Source organism: Artemia sp. Qi Xiang Cuo, chromosome 11 (genome assembly GCF_049724085.1).
Source record: "Artemia sp. Qi Xiang Cuo chromosome 11, ASM4972408v1, whole genome shotgun sequence".
Lineage (NCBI taxonomy): Eukaryota > Metazoa > Arthropoda > Branchiopoda > Anostraca > Artemiidae > Artemia > Artemia sp. Qi Xiang Cuo.
In genome coordinates, this window is record NC_142804.1 from 71,879,498 (window position 1) to 71,900,641 (window position 21,144).

Sequence of the window (21,144 nt, forward strand, 5' to 3'; positions counted from 1 at the left end):
CTCCGCGTAGTTGATATCGAGATAGAAAATGTGTTTTTTAGGAGGAGACACCCCGACAACCCTCAGAGCAATGGTTTTAAGTTATGCCCTGGGGGCATATAAGGTTTTTACAGAAGGAGTTGTCGTAGAAACTTCAAAAAAGCCTCATTCGATTGAAAATTCAAAGGGCTAGTGCCCTTTTTGATAGTCGAAAGTGATTGGAGGGCAACTAGCCCCCCCCACACCCATCTTTTCCCCAAACACATCCAATCAAAGTTGTAAGATAGCCATTTTGTTCAACGTATTTGATTTCCAGATAGAAAATAGGTTTTTGAGGAGGAGACTCCCCCACAACCCTCAGGACAAGGGTTTTAAGTTATACCCTGGGGGCATATAACTTTGATAGAAGCCGTTTTCGTAGAAACTTCAAAACAGGCTCCTTCGATTGGAAATTCAAAGGGCCCTTTTTGATAATCGAAAGTGATTGGAGGGCAACTAGACCCCCCCCCCACGCCCATCATTCTCCCAAACACATCCAATCAAAATTTTGAGATAGGCATTTTGTCAGCGTATCTCATTTTCAGATAGAAAATTTCTTTTTGAGGAGGACATTCATCCACAACCCTCGGGGCACGGGTTTTAAGTTATGCCCAAGGGGCATATAAGGTTTTTATAGAAGGCATTGTCGTAGAAACTTCAAAACAAGTTCATTCGATTGGAAATTCAAAGGGCTAGTGCCCTTTTTAATAGTCGAAAGTGATTGGAGGTCAACTAGCCCCCCCCCCACGCCCATGATTCCCCCAAACATATCCAATCAAAATTTTGAGATAGGCATTTTGTTTGCGTAGCTGATTTCCAGATAAAAAAAATATTTTTTTGAGGTGGACACTCCCCCACAACCCTCAGGGAAAGGGTTTTAAGTTATGCCCTGGGGTCATATAAGGTTTTTAATAGAAGGCGTTGTCGTAGAAACTTCAAAACAGGCTCTTTCGATTGGAAATTCAAAGGGCTAATGCCCTTTCTAATGGTAGAAAGTGAATGGAGGTTAACTAGACGCCCACGCCTCTCATTAAACCAAAAACAGCCAATCAAAATTGTGAGATATCTATTTTGTTCAGCGTAGTTGATTTACAGATAGGAAATATTTTTTGAGGAGGATACTTCACCACAGCCCTAAGGGCAAGGGTTTTAAGTTATGTCGTGGGGACATATAAGATTTTATAGAAGGTGTTGTCGTAGGAACTTCAGAAAAGGGCTCATTCGATTTGAAATTGAAAGGGCTAGTGCTTTTTTTAATAGTCGAATGTGATAAGTAATATTTTTTGTTGTTGTTGTTGTTTAGACCAGGGCACTTCGTATCGAAGGAGTTGTCGTGGGAACTTCTAAAGGGGCTCATTCAATTGAAAATAGAAAGGGCTGATGCCCTTTTTAATAGTCGAAAGTGGTTGGAGGGCAACTATCCCCCTTCCACTCCCACCCACCCATTTGCCCGTTATGTTTAAAAACTAACTGTTGCCTTAAGATTAAATCAAAATGCACTGTCATAATGCTAATTCCCAATAAGGCATCTCAGCAGTATCCTAAGAACGAATGAGGGTATTATGTTCAAACTTTCGAGGCTACTTCTGCTCTTAAAATTAACCAAATAAAAATAGTGTAAGTGTATTCAAGCTATCAAAGAAAGTAATCAGATTTTTTTGCGAATAGTTTCAAGTTATCCTCTTCAAGTCAACTAAATAAGGTATAAAACTAAATTCAACAGCAATGTTTGTATTGAGATTTTTAAAAGGGCGCATGTTGTTAAAAATTGCTGAAAATTTTTCTTCAGCTTACAAATAGCAGGCCAAAGTATAAAGTCTTAAAAAACAAAAAGATTTAAAGTGTTATTTTCTTTTTCCCTGAAAAGACTATGTCAATATAAAACGAACATAAATTAATTTAAAAAACTTTTTCCAAAAAATAAGTTTTCAAAGAAAAATAAAAAAATTCATTAAACAAAAATGAGCAAAAATAAAATAAAATATGCTAGCAAGCTTGAAACTTCCACAAATCAGCATCGATAAATAAATGAAACCCAAAACGAACAGAAATTAAAATAAATAACTGAATCCAACTCAAAACGAGCACATATTAACATAATTTTGGCGTAAAACCCCTATGCCTTCCCAAGGCCAGAACAAAATTTGCATTTTACTGAAAAAATACAAATGAATGTGGATTGTCAGTTTAATATACATATACTGATATTTAGTAATCAAAATGTTAAAATTATTTGATTTATTAAAGTTATAAAAGTAAAAACATTTATATTTTTTTCAGAACTATACCGATCCTTTATATAATACATTTGCAACATTTATTTTTTTATTATAAATTTAAAACAGGAAATAACCTATGGCTTTTTTTTTATTTCTAATAGGAAGAAACCAGCCTCAGAGAATCTGGCAGCCAAGACACTCCAGTATATACTGTGATTTGTTCTTCACTAGGTTTCAAATATCTCTACAGCCTTGATACCAATTAAACTTATGAATTCCCCATTTATAATTTACTGTATCAATCCGTACACAAATTTCAGCTTTCTCTACAACCATGATACAATGAAACTTACATAATCCACACTTACAATGAACTATATCGATCCCTTATGTAATACACAGTGTATAGGGCCTATGGCTTTTTGTTAGTTGGAGCATTAAGACGAAAAACAGGGAATCAGGCAGCGAAGTCAGTCAAATATGATAGTATACCCCCAAAGAAGCAACTTTTCAAAAAATGCTTGTCCTATAGTATCTTGTCAAATGATAAGCATGTTGCATCATTGTTGCATAATATTTCAGCTACCTTGGGCTAATGATCGTTCTTTAATATAATACAATTAATTCTATTAAATGAATTTTTATTATTAAAAAATATTTTTTTATTATTTTTTTATTAAAAAATAAAATTTTATTAAAAAAGTGATTTAAAAAAAAATCAAAAAAGTGATTTAAAAACTTATTTTTTTATTAAAAAAGGTTCTTAACCACATCAACTGCCGTTAAAATGAGCCATTTTACAGCTCTCTACGATGTTCCAGTGCCAAGCTATCTGAGGAGAAAAAAAAGATGCCGTTTATGCAGAATATCATAGTTCATGCAACTTATCTTGTTTTTCAAGCCAATAGATTTTCCTCGTTAGGGACGGAAACTTTCCTATATAGAGGTTTCGGACAAGGCGGTTCTAATAGTGTAGTTCTTGTTTTGATCTGACATTATTTTTATGAGTTTTTTAGTCATAGGCCTATTTCATATTGTTCAAAGTGCATTATCATCAAAGCAGCGTACACTCTTTTACGCCACATGTCATTACTTTTTTTTTGTCTAAACGTCATAGCAGGATAATAGTTATGACGTCATTTAGAAATAAAAACAACTTGCCCAAACCATAATAGTGACAAAATGGGGGAAAGAAGTAATCCAGAACATTCTACACTAAAAGATGCATCTCTTTACGTCGGTGAAACATTCATCAAGTGGTATGAAGATTCAACTGTCATCTCTAAAGTCAGATTGCAAGTGGATGAAAAGGAATTTTATTTATTTTGGACTTAAATTCCACAAAATAAAGAGGAAAATAGACCTTCTGGACCCCAAATCAATATTTTGGATATAAGTTCAATTGAAGATACGAGGACAGGAAAATTTGCAATAACCCCTATAAATAGCTCTGTTGGGAATAGGGCCAACTTTGGTGATGATGATAATCTAGAAGACAAAACTCTGACAATTTATTATAGGCCTGAAACAACCTAAATCCATTTTATAAATTTTGTTTGTTCAAACATAGCCACTGCTAAGAAATGGTGTGATAATGTATTTCAAGCAGCACGTAATTTGCATCGACTTAATCCGTCTGTTGAAATGGGACTCAAGAAAATTCACTCAAAGCTGAGACTGGACCTTAGCAAGAATAATAAAGTATTCGTTAGTAAAATAAGCTCAAGAATTGACGTCTGGAGAAGACCAAATGGATATCGAACAAGTTCAAGCTGCGCTTATTGTTTCATATATATTACCAAGTGGTCCTACATTTATTCTAGGTAGTTCTTACTGATTTATATATCCAGATTGGTTCACTTATAACACTTTTATCAGTTCTTTTGCAATCTATTATATTATAAGCCGATGTCTTAGAGACAAAAATTATGCATCTACATCAATTTCCTTGCAACATGTGGGATTGAACCTGCCAACATTCGGTCAGAAGGTGCAGCTTTATCCACTAAGTCATCACAAGGTATTATTGACAATAATTCTTCTATAACTTTATTAATTCACTTTAATCATTAATAATTCAATGGCCAATGTATATAGTTTAAAAAGGATGTAGGTGATTCGGGTTGCAGCGGTAGCTAGCAGCCTAGTAAGAGACGACCAAGCCCCATAGTAAAAATTTAAATAGCCCATAACTCCTAAAAATTGAGTCATATCAAAACAAGAAGTACACTATTAGAACCGCCTTGTCCGAAACCCCTATACCAGAAACTTACCGTCCCTTGGCTTGAAAAACAAGGAAAACATATTGGCTTGAAAATCAAGAAAAGCGGCTGAAACCTTGATATTCTGCATATACGGCATCTTTTCTGGTTTCCGTTTTTTTTTTCTCCTCAGCTAGTTAGGCACTGTAAAATCATAGAGAGATGTATAATGGCCCATTTTAAAGGAAATTGCTACACCTAGAGCGTTTTGTAATTAAAAACAAAAGTTTTTAAAATAGAATCAATTTTGACAAAAAATTGCATTTTTGTATACAAGCTTGATGAATAACGTTATAATCATAATTTTGTAAAAAGTGATTCTATTTTTTAATTTTTTTTTATTAAAAAGGCACTAAGACTTCTTATTTCCGTTCGAATGAACCCTCTTGCGACATTCTAGGACCAGTGGGTCGATACAATCCCCCCTGAGAAAAAAAAAAAACAAACAAACAAATCAACGCGCATCCGTGATCTTTCTTCTGGCAAAAAATACCAAATTCCACATTTTCACATATACGAGCTTGAAACCTCTACATTAAGGTTCTGTGATACTCTGAATCTGATAGTGTAGTTTTCGTGAAGATTCTATGACTTTTAGGAGTTGTTTCCCTGTTTTATTCGAAAACAGGCAAATTTTGTCAGGCTCGTAATTTTTGATGGGGTACATTAAACTTGATGAAACTTAATTATTTAAAATCAGCGCAAAAATCCGATTCTTTTGATGTATTGGTGTATTGATGTATTCTTTTGTATTCGATTTTGAAGTTTTTTGTATTCGTATTTTGAAGTTTTGTATTCGATAATTGGTGATTCTTTTGATGTATTGGTATCAACATTCCGTTTTTTAAAGTTTCAGTTACTATTGAGAGAGATTCGCTCTTACTATACAGTTCGTTACCACGAACTGTTTGATTTTCTGTTAATTATAAATGGATGATGCTGGTTTCTAGGAAGGTAAGATTTTATTACAAAATTTTAGTCGGCTTTACTGTAATTAGCTGGTTTCAGCTATATCCGATGATCGATCCCTTATGCAAAAGTACTATTGAGACGAGTCGCTCTTACTATACAGTTCGTTGCCACGAACTGTTTGATTGCTTCAAAAATCAAATATCTTTGACAAGACTGCAGCATGAAAAGACATCAAAAATGCATTTTATTATTGTTATTATTTTTATTTTTTTTAAGGCACTAGGATATTGCAATTTCCGTTCGAATGAGCCCTTTCGCCACATTCTACGACCACTGGGTCAATACGATCACCCCTGGAAAAAAAAACAAAAAACAAACAAATAAACATGTAGGCCTATCTGTGATCTTTCTTCTGGCAAAAATTACCAAATTCCACATTTTTGCAGATAGGAGCTTGAAACCTACACAGTAAGATTTTCTGATACGCTGAATCTGATAGCTTGATTTCCGTTAAGATTCTATGACTTTTAGAGGTTGTTTCCCCTTTTTTTTAGAAAACAAGGCAAATATTCTCAGGCTCGTAACTTTTCATGAGTAACATTAAACTTGATGAAACTTATATATTTAAAATCAGCGTAAAAATTCGATTCGTTTGATGTATATATTAGTATCAAAATTCTGTTTTTCAGAGTTTCGGTTATCATTGAGATGAGTCGCTCTTTCTATACAGTTCGTTTGATATGTTATAACCATTTATGACGTAATAAGTGAATGCAATATGTATACACGCTTTTCTCTCGACAATCCGGGTTGCAGCGGGTGCTTCCATCCTAGTACGAGAGGATCTCGTCCAATGCTAAGAAATATTATAACACATAACTCCTAAAAATAGAGTCAGATAAAAACAGAAAGTACAGCATTAGAACCGCCTTAACCAAAAACCCTATACGGAATACATTACAGTCCCTTCGCTTGTACAACAAGGGAAATATATTGGCTTGAAAATCAAGAAAAGTGGCAGTTACTACGATATTCTGCATAAACGGCATCTTTTTTTGTTTTTTCCGTTTTTACTTTCTCCTCAGCTAGCTGGGCACTGGAAAATCATAGATAGCTGCATAATGGCTCATTTTAAAAGAAATTGCTACATCTAGTGCCTTTTGTAAATAAAAATAAAATAGTTATTAAAATAGAATCAATTTTGACAACAAAAAAACTGCATTTTTATGGCCAATCTTGATGAATGCGAGCTATAGTACAGGCAAATGGAGGTTTGACCCGAAACAAATTGCAACAGAAATGATTCTTAAACCATCTTGTAGAGAAAAAAAAACTGAACAACATATCCATTTTCGCATATTCTGAGTCGACGCAAAAATAACCGTTTTTTGGCTTTTAATGCGATTTTTTTTTCGTTTGCCGGAAAAAAATATAATTTTAGTATCCGACCTTTTTTCTTAAAATGAAGCATGATACTAGTGGAAAATGAAAAGCTTAGAAAGATAATGTAGTTAGATTGGTTGTTTGGAGCAAGACAAAAAAGTTCAACTATCATCAATATACGTCGTGGTAGTTTTTTTAAATACATTCTCTGAGCACTAGTTATTTCACTGATGGTCGGTTATTCGTAAAAATACCTGAACTAGGCACTAGTATAAGACACTTCGAAGGCTACGTAATGCAATAAAAATGAAAATCGTCACATTCATCACTCAGTGTTTTAAAGATTTCAAAGTTTATTCCCAAGATTTGACTGAGAAATCAATCAGACGAAAACCTCAAGTAATGCCAGAAAGTCGAGTAGAAAACTAGTTCCGGTCAGTGACAGTCATAACCTTTTTTTAAGTTCGCCATCTACCCCGAAAAAAAAATTTATTCGAAATTCCGCCATCTAACAGTCGAGTAATACTTTCCGGAGAATCTGCTAGTGTTCTGATGAATGATTAGCGCAGGTAAGAAGTCGGTTTTTATAATGGTGGTTCGGAACTGAATATTTTAAAAGTTTAAAGGATAAATTATTGTACTTTACTGCTTTGCGTAAAATTCTTTGATGTTTCATGTCAGTTGAAGTTTTTTGTTTTTTTTTTTTTGTTTTACAGCGACATCTATTGAGAAGACAATCGTCCCCTGAAATACACCTTGTACCAACAGGTGACCTCATCATCACGACAGGTTAACTTTAAAAGTAGTTGCACTAGAAGTAGTAGTAGTAAATGTTGCACTAACAGTAGCGTTAGCAGTAGTGTGCGCATATTGCCTTTTGATGAGACGATATTTCCCCTTTAAGCATTCTCTGAAAGTTCCAACTTAATACCCCAATTAATTCTTGAGCTAGGCTAGTTTGACGCTGTGCATGCACACAGCGTCTTTGGATTTAGTTCAACTTTCCCCTCAGTATTGTAAATGGAGAAGTATGATAGTAGTAGCTCAAGTAGTATTGGTAGCATGCAAATATTGTCTTTTGATCATATCCCTTATCATTCCCTGAATTTTCCCAATTAATATACTTACTTATTCCTGTGTTTCACCCTTTTGACAATCTGTGTAAACATAACGTGTTTTCATTTAGTTCAACACTTTCCTCAACATTCTCTGTAAGGCTCATTTGAATATCTCTCGTCTTCTTGGAAAGTAAAGTTCAAACAAACATAGCCCTCTCAATAACGTATCCATGTGCAACAATGAAGTAATTGCCTTGCCTATAGCCGTTGTCTTGAAGACTTTGGGGACGTTGACATCCCTAGAGACATTATTACTGGACCTTTCAACAAGGCTGAACAAAAGAAATCTCTTAAAATTTCGATCAGATATGTTTTGCTTAATAACTCTTTTTTTTTTTTTATAGCGAGATGTCTACTCAGTTGGAGCACTGCAGAATCTGCAAAAGAAATGTCGAAGACGACTCACATTACACGATTATTACACAGAAAGGAGCTGCCGGAATTAACCAATCTAGTCAGATGCGAAGGGATACCGTTGTGGTCACTGCCGGACAGAAGGTCCATGAGTTATGCAGAAAAAATTATACACACAGGCGTAACATTGACAATGACACTCAAAGGCGAAAGGATGAGTGGCTAGCTAAAATTTCCACTGCCAAGTGCGAGTTGCGGTCGAGTACTTCACAGTTCAGGTTTAACGAGTGTTGCTTGTTTTGTGGCTGCCCTGTTGACCTCTCAGCTTCACACCGGAAAGGCTCAGATGTTTTCTGCGTTCGGACCATAGACTTTGACAAAACAATTAAAGAAACATGCGAACTGAGAAATGATGACTGGGCAGTCAGTGTTTACCGAAGGATATGCACCGTCCCAGACCTTCATGCCGCTGATGCCGTGTACCATCAGCTTTGCAGCAATAACTTTCGGACAAGCCGAGGGATTCCATTCAAATACGAGAACATGAACTGTGAGCCTGAGAAAAAGAGAAGAAGGTCAGGCAGACCAGAGGACGAGGTGAAAACGGATGCTTTCATAAAAGCGATGCAGTTTCTTGAAAGGAATGACGAAGAACAGACAACAGTCAGTGATGTAGTTCAAAAGATGCGTGACGCTCTTGAAGTGGATGTTGAACCTTACAGCAATGTTTATATGAAGAAAAAGATTCTCGAGCACTTCGGTACTAGAATTCTCATCTCGACTGTCGACGGAAAGTCGAATGTAGTGACTTTCACGGATACTGCGTCATCAATCTTAAATCAGTATCATGTGGAAGCAAGATCTGCAGATCCCGAGAAGGAAAAAGCACAGTTGCTTTGCGCTGCAGCGAAACTGTTGAAAAACGACATAAAAGGCCTACAGACAAACAAAGACGACTACGACGTTTTAGAAAAACTGTCAACCACTTCAGAAGCTGTGAACTTTGTACCTGACAGCCTCAGACTTTTTCTTCGGGAAATATTTGTTGGGAAGACCGTAGACCTCAAGATTGCTAGTATTGGTCATGCGATCATACAAGCAGCTAGACCACAAGCTGTAATTGCACCTCTGCAAATAGGTCTGGGTGTACAGATGCATCATCACTTTGCGTCGCGATATCTCATCAACACTCTGAACGCAATGGGATTCTGTTCGTCGTACTATGAAGTTCGGCGATTCGAAAGATGTTCAGCCATCAGCGCAGTTGAGGATCTGGATGAAATTCTCCCTGGCGGGTTTATTCACCACGTTGCCGACAACGTGGATCATGATATCTGCACTCTCGATGGCAACAATACTTTCCACGGTATGGGTATCATTGCCTCTGTGACACCAGCGTCAACTTCTGCTAGAATACGCATTCCTAGGATTAATCCCACTGCCGATGACATAAGAAATGCTCAAAAGATACGCATTGTGCACCATAAATCAGACGATTCCATACTCTCGCGAATCAGATATGAAGGTCTGAGAGATTTTCAACCAGTTGTTAACTCTACCCTTGAAATCCTCTGGCATTCCTCCTGGTACCTGAAAACTCCAAGACCGGGTTGGAATGCCACGCAGCAAGCACTTATGGTGGGGAATCACCCAGGGAAATCGTCTATTGTTTTCCTCCCAATGATCGATCTCCCAGCTAGTGACGACACCTGTATTTACTCCACTTTGCTTTTTATTGTAGACCAGGCCATGCGACATGGATTTACTCCCGTCGTAACCTTTGACCAACCCTTGTGGTGGAAAGCCATGAAAATGGTCGAAGCGGCTTCACCAGGAAGTGCACTTTCAAAAGTCGTCCTGAAACTTGGAGGATTCCATACCATGATGAGTTTTCTTGGAGTAGTGGGTTACATCATGGATGGGTCAGGACTCAGAGAGGTTCTTAAAAACGTGTATGCGCCCAATACTGTTCCCCACCTTCTCAGCGGAAAAGCGATCGCTAAAGCAGTACGTGGACATTTACTTATTGACGCTGCGCTACACGCCATTCTGCTTTCTGAGGTTTTTGCCGACAACCAAGCTAGTGTTGATGAGCCAAGACTACAATCCGAAGAAATTGTGGAACTCAGAAACCTATACGAGAAACTGATGAATAAGGAAGTAGTTACTGAGGTTGCAGAAGGCAATCCTTCCTTAGAAAAAATACAGGAATTCATCAGCAGAAAGAGAAAAGAACTGCTCCAGTGTCGAACATCAAAGCTTTGGTTCCAGTATTTGGACATGGTTGCGATTCTACGAAACTTTGTAAAAGGAGAACGAACTGGGTCATGGGAGCTCCATTTGAAGTCTACCTCAGACATGTTACCTTACCTGGCGGCTGCAGGACACAACCACTATACGAAATCATGCCATCTTTACCTCCAGCGAATGGACAAGCTCCAAGATACCCATCCTACGGTCTACCAGGCTTTCCAGAGTGGCATGCATGTAGTAAGACGTTCTGATAGATTCTGGGCTGGACTCTCCACAGATCTTGTCATTGAACAGGAGCTTATGCGCTCTCTTAAAACCTGTGGTGGCCTTACCAACGGCAGCGGCATGACAGAGGCTCAGAGGTCCTTATGGGTTTTGTCGCGACCAGTCTGCTCTACAGTAAACCTTCTGATGGAACGTATCTCACAAATTCTGTACGTTACAAGCGATCAGCACAAGGAGATGTCAGAGCCGATGCAACTCAGAGACTGCAAAGATACGCAGACGATTATCGAGTTTCTGGAAAGGGGTTCACCATTTGAGGGAGATGTTCAGTTAAGAAGCATAGCAAATGGTCTAACTGCCTATCCGTCTGCCAACGTTGATTCTGCCAAAGATGTTGGCCTAAAAGTCATTGACGCCATGTCTGGACTGGTGGTCTCTGACTTTGTTTTTCGACTAAAAGAACAGGAAATCAAGATGACCACCAAGCAAAGTCAAAGCGGAGACTGCAAACGACTAGACCCGACTCTTCTTTTTCAGAGGTTTATCATGATCGCGAAAAGGATCAATCTTACGGAAACTGAGTACTTTCAACACGAACTGTGTTCCTACCCAGCACTGTCACTTTTTGACAGCTCCTGCATGCTCCGGACTGCGAACAAACCAGAACTTGCGAAGGCCATAGCCCAGGCGTGCAACCTTGAGAAGCATTCATTTCCCCTCCCCGAAGGCACTCGATATATCCTAGACGGAGGAGCTCTGCTGCACAGGATACCATGGACAAAAAATGAAAGATACCTCGAGATTCTAGACCATTATGCAACTTACGTGACAGGAAAGTACCCTTCTGCCACTATCGTTTTCGACGGCTACGATGGTGGGGCTTCCATAAAAGATATGGCTCACTCGTTGAGGAGTCGTACAGTTGGCCGTGAGATCTTCTTCACAGCAGATATGCAGCTCAAGCTGAAGAAAGAAGAGTTCTTATCTTGCAAGAAAAACAAAGCCAGGTTTATCTGCGCTTTGGCTGATCATCTCCGTGCAAATGGTGTCTCTGTCTCCCAGGCATCAGGTGACGCAGATGTCCCGATTGTGGAAGCTGCTGTTGCCTCTTCACGGTATCACGACACTGCCGTAGTTGGGGACGATACCGATCTATTGGCTCTCTTATGCTACCACTGTGACTTGTCAAGCAAGAAACTATTCTTCGCACCTGAGCTAAAGTCGAATAAAGCTCCACGAATATGGGACATACACACCCTGAAAGAGAAGCTGGTACAAGATACTTGTCATCTGATCCTTTTCGCTCACGCCCTGTTAGGCTGTGACTCTACTTCGCGAATCCACGGTATGGGAAAAGGTCTTGCACTGAAGAGGCTGATAGAAGACAATGATTTCCGAACATCAGCTGCAGTGTTCATGCAGAAGTCCGCTTCGAAGGAGGAAATCAAGACCGCTGGTGAAGACGGCCTGCTGAGCATATACGGTTCGTCGAAAGGAGGGAACTTGAACAAACTCCGCAGAGAAGTTTTTGAAAAGAAAGTGACAACGGCAAACTCTTTTGTTAACCTAGAATATCTGCCACCAACTTCTGATGCAGCCAAGTTTCATAGCTATAGAGTTTTTTTTTTTATCAAGTTCAGGTATGGACTGGGGAGCCTGATCCGGAACTGAAAGCCGAGGAATGAGGATGGAAGAATAAAGATGACTTCTTGTACCCATCAACAATTGACCTCCCACCAGCCCCGCGTATGCTCCTAAAGATCGTGATGTGCTCCTGTCGTGTACTGTGTAGTTCAGCTAGGTGTAGCTGCTTTAAAAACGGCTTATTTTGTACTTCAGCATGAAGAACCTGCAAGGGAACAATGTGTTCAAACTCCCCAAAAATCGACAGCAACAATGATGAAGAGAACCTAGAACCCTAGTCGTTAATCCATTCCAAATGAAAAAGTTGTGAAACTAGTCGGAATCTGATTCTCTATTTTGTATTTTTTATAAGATTGATTCTATTTAATAGACTGTGAAGATTAGACACTATGGGTTGACCCTAAATTGTATACGAAGAGTGTTTTAAGTGTGATTTACGATACTGACCACTGAAAACCAGTTCGGTTTGTAATTCACTTTCCCTAATTATTTTCTAAAAAAATGTAGATCATTCATTAATGATTACGATTTTTTTTCTGGTTCAGTGAACAACCTATTTGATTCTATTTTCGATCTCAGCTCGTGATTCTACGTCAGAACCACACTTTCATTCAAGAAAATCGGGCTACAACGAAAATTGTATTTTTTAGGCGAAAAAAGTCGAAAAATACAGTTACTTTTTTTATGGTGCTTCTTACGCTAAATCCGACTTCGTTTTCGGTCTCGCCATGTTATTTTGGGTTAGAATCATACTTCCGTTCAAGAAAAACCAATGTCCACGAAAATTGCGATATTTATTCGAATAACGAAAAAAATAGCATTAAAAGCCAAAAAACGGTTATTTTGCGTCGACTCAGAATATGCGAAAATTTATATGTTGTTCAGGTTTTTTTTCTCTACAAGATGGTGTAAAAATCATTTCTGTTGCAATTTGTTTCGGGTCGACCTCTTTTTGGAGCTCATTTTCCTGTACTACTATCCTAACCACTAATTACAAGCACGTACGCTTCCCATTGTATCATCAGAGACTTATGAAAAATAAGCCAAATATAATCTGGGTTCCAGCGGTAGCTTGCAATCTGGGTTCCAGCGGTAGCTTGCAATCTGGGTTCCAGCGGTAGCTTGCAACCAAGTAAGAGACGATCACGTCCAATGCTAAGAATCAGGGTAGCAGCGGTAGCTCACACTTAACTACTGAGACGAACACTTACAATAGAAATGCTAAGAAATATAATAGCCCATAATTCCTAAAACTAGAGTCAGATCAAAACAAGAAGTAAATTATTAGAACCGCCTTGTCCAATACCCCTAAATAAGAAACTAACAGTCCCTTGGCTTGAATGACAAGGAAAATATATTCATTTGAAAATCAAGAAAAGTGGCTGAAGCAACGATATTCTGCATCTTTTCTTTTTCACAATATAGGGCATCTTTTTTCTTTTCTTTTTTTTTGCTTTTCCTCAGATAGCGGAGCACTGAAACATCGTAGAAGGCTGTTTAATGGCTAACTTTGAAGGAAATTGCCATATCTCGTGGTTTTTGCAAGTCAATTTTTTTATATATATATTCAATTTTTTAAGAAATTAAATAAAAAAACAAGTTTTTTTTAGCTAAAAGTAAGGAACGACGTTAAAACTTAAAACGAACAGAAATTATTCCGTATATGAAAGGCGCTGTCCCCTCCTCAACGCCTCGCTCTTTACGCTAAAGTTTAACATTGTTTAAAAAAATGGAGTTGTGAGAAAGTCAAACTTTAGCGTAAAGAGCGAGGCATTGAGGAGGGGACAGCCCCTTTCATATACGGAATAATTTCTGTTCGTTTAAAGTTTTAACGTCGTTCCTTACTTTTAGTTACAAAAAACTTGTTTTTTATTTAATTTTTGAACGTTTTTAAATTAATGCAGGTTTTAATTTTAGCTTACCCTACATGAATAATTAAAAAAAAATTAATATTAATTTTACTTTTATTTTGTTAAATAGCTTTATCGAAACTTGTTAAATTTTATTTACGAACGTTTTTATTAGTAATAAATATACGTAAGTTACGAATTAACTTACGCAACGAACTTCTATATTCATATATTTTTAATACGTATATTAGAAGGTTTGCCCCCTAGTCAATACCTTGCTCTTTATGCTAAAGGTCGAATTTGTTTCAATTCTTTAAAAATGACCCCTTTATCACAAATTCCTTTAATTAGAATAAATAGCTCTTATGAATGTACTAAAAAATCTTTGGCTTAAAGAGCGAGGTATTGACTAGGGGGAGAACCCAATAATATACGTAATATTTTCTCTTCGTTTTAAGTTTTGATGTTGCTCCTTACTTTCAGTTGAAAAACTTGTTTTTTTTAAGTAATTTCTGATTTTTTTTTTAAATAATGCTGGGAAATCCAACACCCCCCTCATAGCAATGTCCCTTCCCCCATGAAAACTTCCTTCATGGAAAGATCGTCCCACATAACCGACCCCGGAGGAGGGGGCCTAGTTGCCCTCCATTTTTTTTTTTTCACTTAAAAAGTGCACTAGAACTTTTAATTTCCGTTCAAATAAGCCCTCCCACGATATTCTACGACCACTGGGTCGATACGATCACCCCTGGGAAAAAAAAACAACAAATAAACACACATCCGTGATCTTTCTTCTGGCAAAAAATACAAAATTCCACATTTTTGTAGATAGGAGCTTGAAACCTCTGCAGTCGGGTTCTCTGATACGCTGAATATGATGGTGTGATTTTCATTAAGGTTCTATAATTTTATAGGGGGTCTTTCCCCCTTTTTTCGAAATCAGCCAAATTTTCTCAGGCGCGTAACTTTTGATGGGTAGAACTAAACTTGATGAAACTTATATATTTGAAATCACAATTAAAATCTGATTCTTTTGATGTATCTATTGGTATCAAAATTCCGTTTTCTAAGTTTCGGTTTCCATTGAGCCGGGTCAATCCTTACTTACAGTTCGTTACCACGAACTGTTTGAAAGGTAACAATAGTTTTTTTTATTTTTTGTTTTTTTTCTTTTAAAGCATTTTTATGTACAAGCTTGATGAATGATGATCATATTCGTAGGTTGTAACCATATATGACGTAATAAGTAAATGCAATATTTATACACGTTTATCTTTGGACAAGATAATTTTATTTTATTTCAGTTCTCAGTTCAGGATAGCTAAAGTTATTATTTAAACTGCAAAATGTTCATGGTGTCTGAGTAATAATTTTAATCTTTTAATTAAAAACGACAAACGGAGGAGGATTTGCTATATATTTTCCAGAGAGACTGTCTACAGATAGTTTTGGGTGTCCGTCTGACTGACAGCATTTCAAGTAGCAAGCTATCCATAAAATGTAGTTCAATCCCATTTTCTAGGGCTATAACAAGAGAAAGAAAGGGATGGTTAAGATACACACTCTCTGCAGATGAAGGATAACATATTGCCAAAGATCGTCCTTGTCGGCCAACCATCTAGGGCCAAACGAAAATCAGATAGTCCCAGAATAGGGTTTCCAAACGAAAAGATTTAAGGGAAACTGGAACTTCTTGGGAGGGTGTACAGAGGGAGACTTTGGGATAGATTAGGATGGAAGAGAAGCATGTGTAGCTGTGTTGGCCTCAGGCATCTTGGCGCTGCGGTGAGTTGTTAGTAATAGTAGTAGTAGCATTTTAAATAAATTATTAAGACTTTGACTAGAAATTGTTGTTGTGTTTATTTCATTATTTATGTTCTTCTACTTTTACTTTACACCGAGCCAAAGATAAGATTCACTTTCAACAAAGAAGGAACAAGAGCCATTTATCATATTTTTATCGCTTTTTACTTCTATTTTTGTTTACCTTTTTTAAGGCTTTTTACAATTGATTTTGCACTCTAATCAATTCAAATTAGATTTAAGCGGTTTCAAATTTTTCTAATTCTTCTTGGTAACGCAGAAATATCGGCAGTTTTAATTCCCACCACATCCAAGGGACCGATGGAACCAATATAATTAAAGCCATATAAACTAATGAATCCTGATGGAACCATATAAGCTGACAGAGCCGTCAATAGAACAGAAATGAGGAATGGCAGTCATTTTTGAAAAACCCTAGGAAAATCTAAACGCTGTTAGACGGGTCTTTTCCAATTAGATAGGGCTTTCCAAAACTAATTACCTCCTGTGTAACTTAATTGCAGAAAGGCGTTCACAATAGAACATGTATATATCAACTAATTCCTTGATGATCGAGTCAGCAACAGCACTAGTCTTACAATAGACAATAACACAGCAACAGACAACATCACGGCAATAGACAATAGCACAACTGCACTCACAGACAAGAGTGAAAAAAAGAGAAAAAGAAGAATGGATATTCTTGTATAAATAGTAAAAGCAGCAAAAAAAAAAGAAGCTCGGATTAAAGGAAGCTAAATGCAAGAATTTTGTGAAGTGGAGATGGTGCGAAAGCTACGATATAACCTTCCTTTATATTGTAAAGTCTATTATCAAAATACTTTCACTGACTGAAATACTCAGACATCGCCCAAACAGAAAAATATGCAACGTATAAGACCATAGATTTCAAATTGAAGAGGGGAGTTCATAGAAAATTAACACTTACCCTTGGAGAGAGCCAAGTTGCTGGTCATTGCTAGTCAAAACGGGAGAAATCTTTGGGGGTTTCCCTGTCAATTTGAATCTGATAACAAAGACGGGTTCTGAGAACTTCTTCTTAAACGACATTGCAGTTTTCTTTGGCTCCATGAATGGGTCCACTTCAAATAACTGTAAAGGACGATGGAGATAAAATCGAGAATAAACGCCTAACAGTCAGAGAAACAAGTTCCGAATAATTTTCCTAGCTGTTTTTAACATCCCTGCCAAAAAAGCATCTGCTGCATTACAAAATATTTTACTTAACTCATTCCATTCATATTTCACACTATAAATTCTAAAACCTCCAATTTCATAACAAAGGGTTCTTTTAAAGTCTTCACAAATTCTCATACCTAAAGTCTGTGTACATCGTAACTGCCTGAAGGTCCTACTTCCTAAGTTTCAGTTTGAAATTAGATCTGAGTAGTCTTCTTTTTTAACAGCAATAACTAATTATTGTTCGGTAAAAAAGTACTAATAAAAAAAAATAATTTGATAAATTGAATAAGAAGTGCCCAGAAATTCGGATAAATTTAGGGTTTCTGAGAAAGGGTGGGCCCCGAGTCCCTTCCTCCCTGCCTGCATACCTTCCAGTCTTATGTACTAGGATGGATCCATACTTCATCAATAGCGCTAAATCGACGCAATAAGTCCACAGGGGTTCCACTTTAACATCGCCAAACACTCTTTGGAAACCATAACACGGATCTGCTGTGAGAAATCATGACACCAAAAGCTTTTCATTTCCGATCAGTTAAAATTCTATAGGTCAGCTAAGTCAAGGTGCTCACAATCTCACTAGTCTCGTGCACCTTAAATTTTTGAGTAAACCGTATTACAGATTCTTACGATCATGTACATGAATGAATTATCAGTTGGATGACCTCAACATGATTCATCCAAAAATCCTTATACCACTACATTCAAATCCAACCCAGATTGTTATTTTTGCACGGGATGGAGCAGATTCTCCACAAACTTCAGGTTCCAAGTTCCAATTTTATGTTGTGATCATTTCTTTTTCAAAAACGAGGATCTAACAGTTTCTATTAAGTTTATTCATTTTTCCAGAAACTTACAAATATTTGCTCTCACTGGCTGTCATACGTAAGCTACTAAAAAGAGCAGGTTAAAAAATCCATAGTACTCATTTGAATGACATAATATATGAAAAATACCATTAATTGGATCTCTGTTACATGATTTTTTTACCGATCTTTTTAAACGTTCCTCGATAAAAAATAAAAGAAATTATAAAGAAATTTATAATAATTCGGACATGATAAAAGAACCTGATTTTCTTCATGAGCGTCGCAATTACAACTACTAATACTTACAACTCACTACACCACCAAGCCACCTGAGAACAACACAGTTACGCAAGCTCTTCCTCCATCCCAATATCTCTATTCAAAGCTTTACTCTTTATCTTATCCCAAGAAATTCCATTTCCTGTAAATCCTTTCTGATGACCCCTTCTGGCCCGTTCGACGACATCCTGTTTTTGGTTTGGCACTCGATGGATTGCCGTAAAGAAGGATCTTTGGCGATCTGTCATCCTTCATCTGCAAAACGTGTCCGAGCCATCTCAACCTTTCTCTCATTATAGCCCTAGAAAGTAGGACTGAACCACATTTTTCCGTACAGCTTACTGTTTGAAATACGACCAGTCAAAAGGGTATCTAAAACTATCCACAGAAAATTCCTCAGGAAAACAACTAACACCTCCGTCTTCTGAAGCACCCACGTTTCAGAAGCATGCTTGACCACTGCCATCACCAATATTTTAATCTTGATTCGCAGAATTACCTATTTCCAAAAATTGCTGCATGCTTCACCTTATCCAAAAATCATATTCAAAATCGTCAGTAGTTTATCCCTAACTTAGCAACCACCATGTTTCAACAATTCGTTTACCGCACTATCAGCACGTGGGGCCCTATTATTTTCAATCCTTTTAGTACTGTCGCTAATTCTTCCTTTAAAATAAACCTTCCTTCAAATTCAAATTATCATTTACTTTTCATTCTTTTCTATATCATTTCCAGGAGCTCTATCACGGTTTAACATAATCCTAAAATAATCTGCTCATCTTTCTTTAACACTTTCCTTACCATTAATTGAGGCCCCGTTCCTATTTTTAACCGGGACAAGTCCAGATTGACTACTTTATCTCAATTTCCTGAAATGGGAAAAACAATTTTAAGTAAAACGTACTTTTAAATATTATAATAAAATATAATAATTTTAAAAATAAATTAGAAACACTACCTCATATATTTTTGATCCCTCTCCCTAGATTTTAGAAATTACCTGTTTTTGAATGGCAGGAAAAATACCTGGCATTGAAAAAAAAATTGCCCCTTCTTAGATTTTTTTTTATGTCTTAACTAAAGAAAAATTATTGACTATCACCCCCCCCTCCCCCAACCCTAATTTCTTGTGACTTGGTACCCCCATAGAATAGACATTGTTAATTTATCCTCTTGCTTGAAACGTTTAGTTATTCATCAGCTAAGCAGCATTGAACAAAACTGACATGTAATCAATTACTAAATGACCTCCTAGAACCAACATATTTTACCAGTAACCCAAGTTACCATCTTAGTCAATATGAAACAGGTAAGGTCGGAAACACGCGTTAAAAAAATTGGCAAGTGAGAAAAAATTGCCATTTCTAGCTGATTCAGGAATGGTAACTATTAACTAAATGAGTCTTAATAGCAAAATGTTATATTGAAAACAAATTTAATAGATTTTATTAAAAATCGCCTGAAACCACTTAAAAATGGTGTCGGATCGAAACAAAACCTACACCGTTGGAATCACCATGATAATAAATACGAAGCACTTGAGCTGGCTTAAAACCGGACAGCAAGAAGTCCATGCTACCTCCACATGATGGAGGCTTTGTGGGCATATCTTGGTCATTACATGACTTTCAAACTTTAGACAGACGTGTCGTAATTAAGACAGTAAATGCTCTTGGAAGTTCATTTCTGCTGCACTACCTTAAGGCTCCTTGGTTTCAATTTTACTTACTTTCAAAGTCCTAATCGAAGAAGTGAATTTTGAAAACAACGAAGCTACGGTTAGTAGTAATAACAATAAGAAGAAGAAGTAGAAGGAAAATCAAAACAACATTTTGCCGGTATACAAAGAGGCGTCCTCAAAGTTAAAAAAAGTAAGAACTTAAATGATAACAACTCAAGAGATGGAAAGAACGTAAGATCAGCAAAAATAAATATAATAAAAAAACAAACAAATATATATATATATATCATATATATATATATATATATATATATATATATATATATATATATATATATATATATATATATATATATATACAAAATCCGCGTTTGTGAGGTACTTGAAAAACAGCTTTGTTATGCACTGTACATCTGCTTCGTAAGGGGGTTATCCCATCAAGTATGTTCTTCTTTTTTTTCTTACTAGTCATAGAACCGTTGTTTTCAAGAATTACTTCTTTTATTTTGTCACGACAAGCCAGTTCGGCTTCTGATCTTTAGATTAGCGTCCTAATAGGCGAATTAAAGAAAAATCATCTTACTTTGCACTTATTAAAAAAACTTTCTATATCAACATCGTTTCCGTAAGAATGAAATTCGTCTTTAAGTCTCTCAAACTTGGTATCAAATGGTGGGTACTCTTCTGGAAGTTGTTGAAATTTCTTCGGAAGATCTTCGAGTTTGGAAAACCATTCAACTTTGGCTCGAAACTTGAAGTTTTTCGTATTATCTATAAACAGGATTTTTTTTTTTTACAGCCAGATATGAAGTAAATGGTAAAAAAGCAGTCTGTAAATAAGAAACACTGGTGAACTAAGAAACACTGGTAAAACGGCCTCTTAGTCTGTAAAGACCACCATCAAAAAATGGTACAAAATCTTCGGACTTCAATTATGAAATATTTTAAATCAGAATGACACCTTCATTAGAGGCAGGTGTATTCTGCATGTCAAGAAGGATTTTTATACATTTGAGTTAGTTTGTACAAGATCAGGCAAGTTTTTTCATCTCTTGGTTCTATGTGTCTTACCTTGAATAAAGATTTTTCTTTATATTTGGAAGTTATGGTATCAGGACATGAAATT

General features: G+C 36.7%; 1 protein-coding gene across 2 annotated transcripts in view; it reads right to left on the bottom strand.

Annotated features, from left to right (window-relative positions):
- Positions 1-21,144, bottom strand: part of LOC148947309 (origin recognition complex subunit 1-like) — a 127,505-nt gene that overhangs the window by 74,540 nt on the left and 31,821 nt on the right. For both annotated transcript variants that reach the window (XM_089096998.1, XM_089096999.1), the window contains exons 3-4: positions 20,602-20,789; positions 16,990-17,153 (exon numbers count right to left, since the gene is read on the bottom strand). In XM_089096998.1, coding sequence (XP_088953124.1) covers positions 16,990-17,153; positions 20,602-20,789 — 352 coding nt within the window. The remainder of the gene's footprint in view (positions 1-16,989; positions 17,154-20,601; positions 20,790-21,144) is intronic.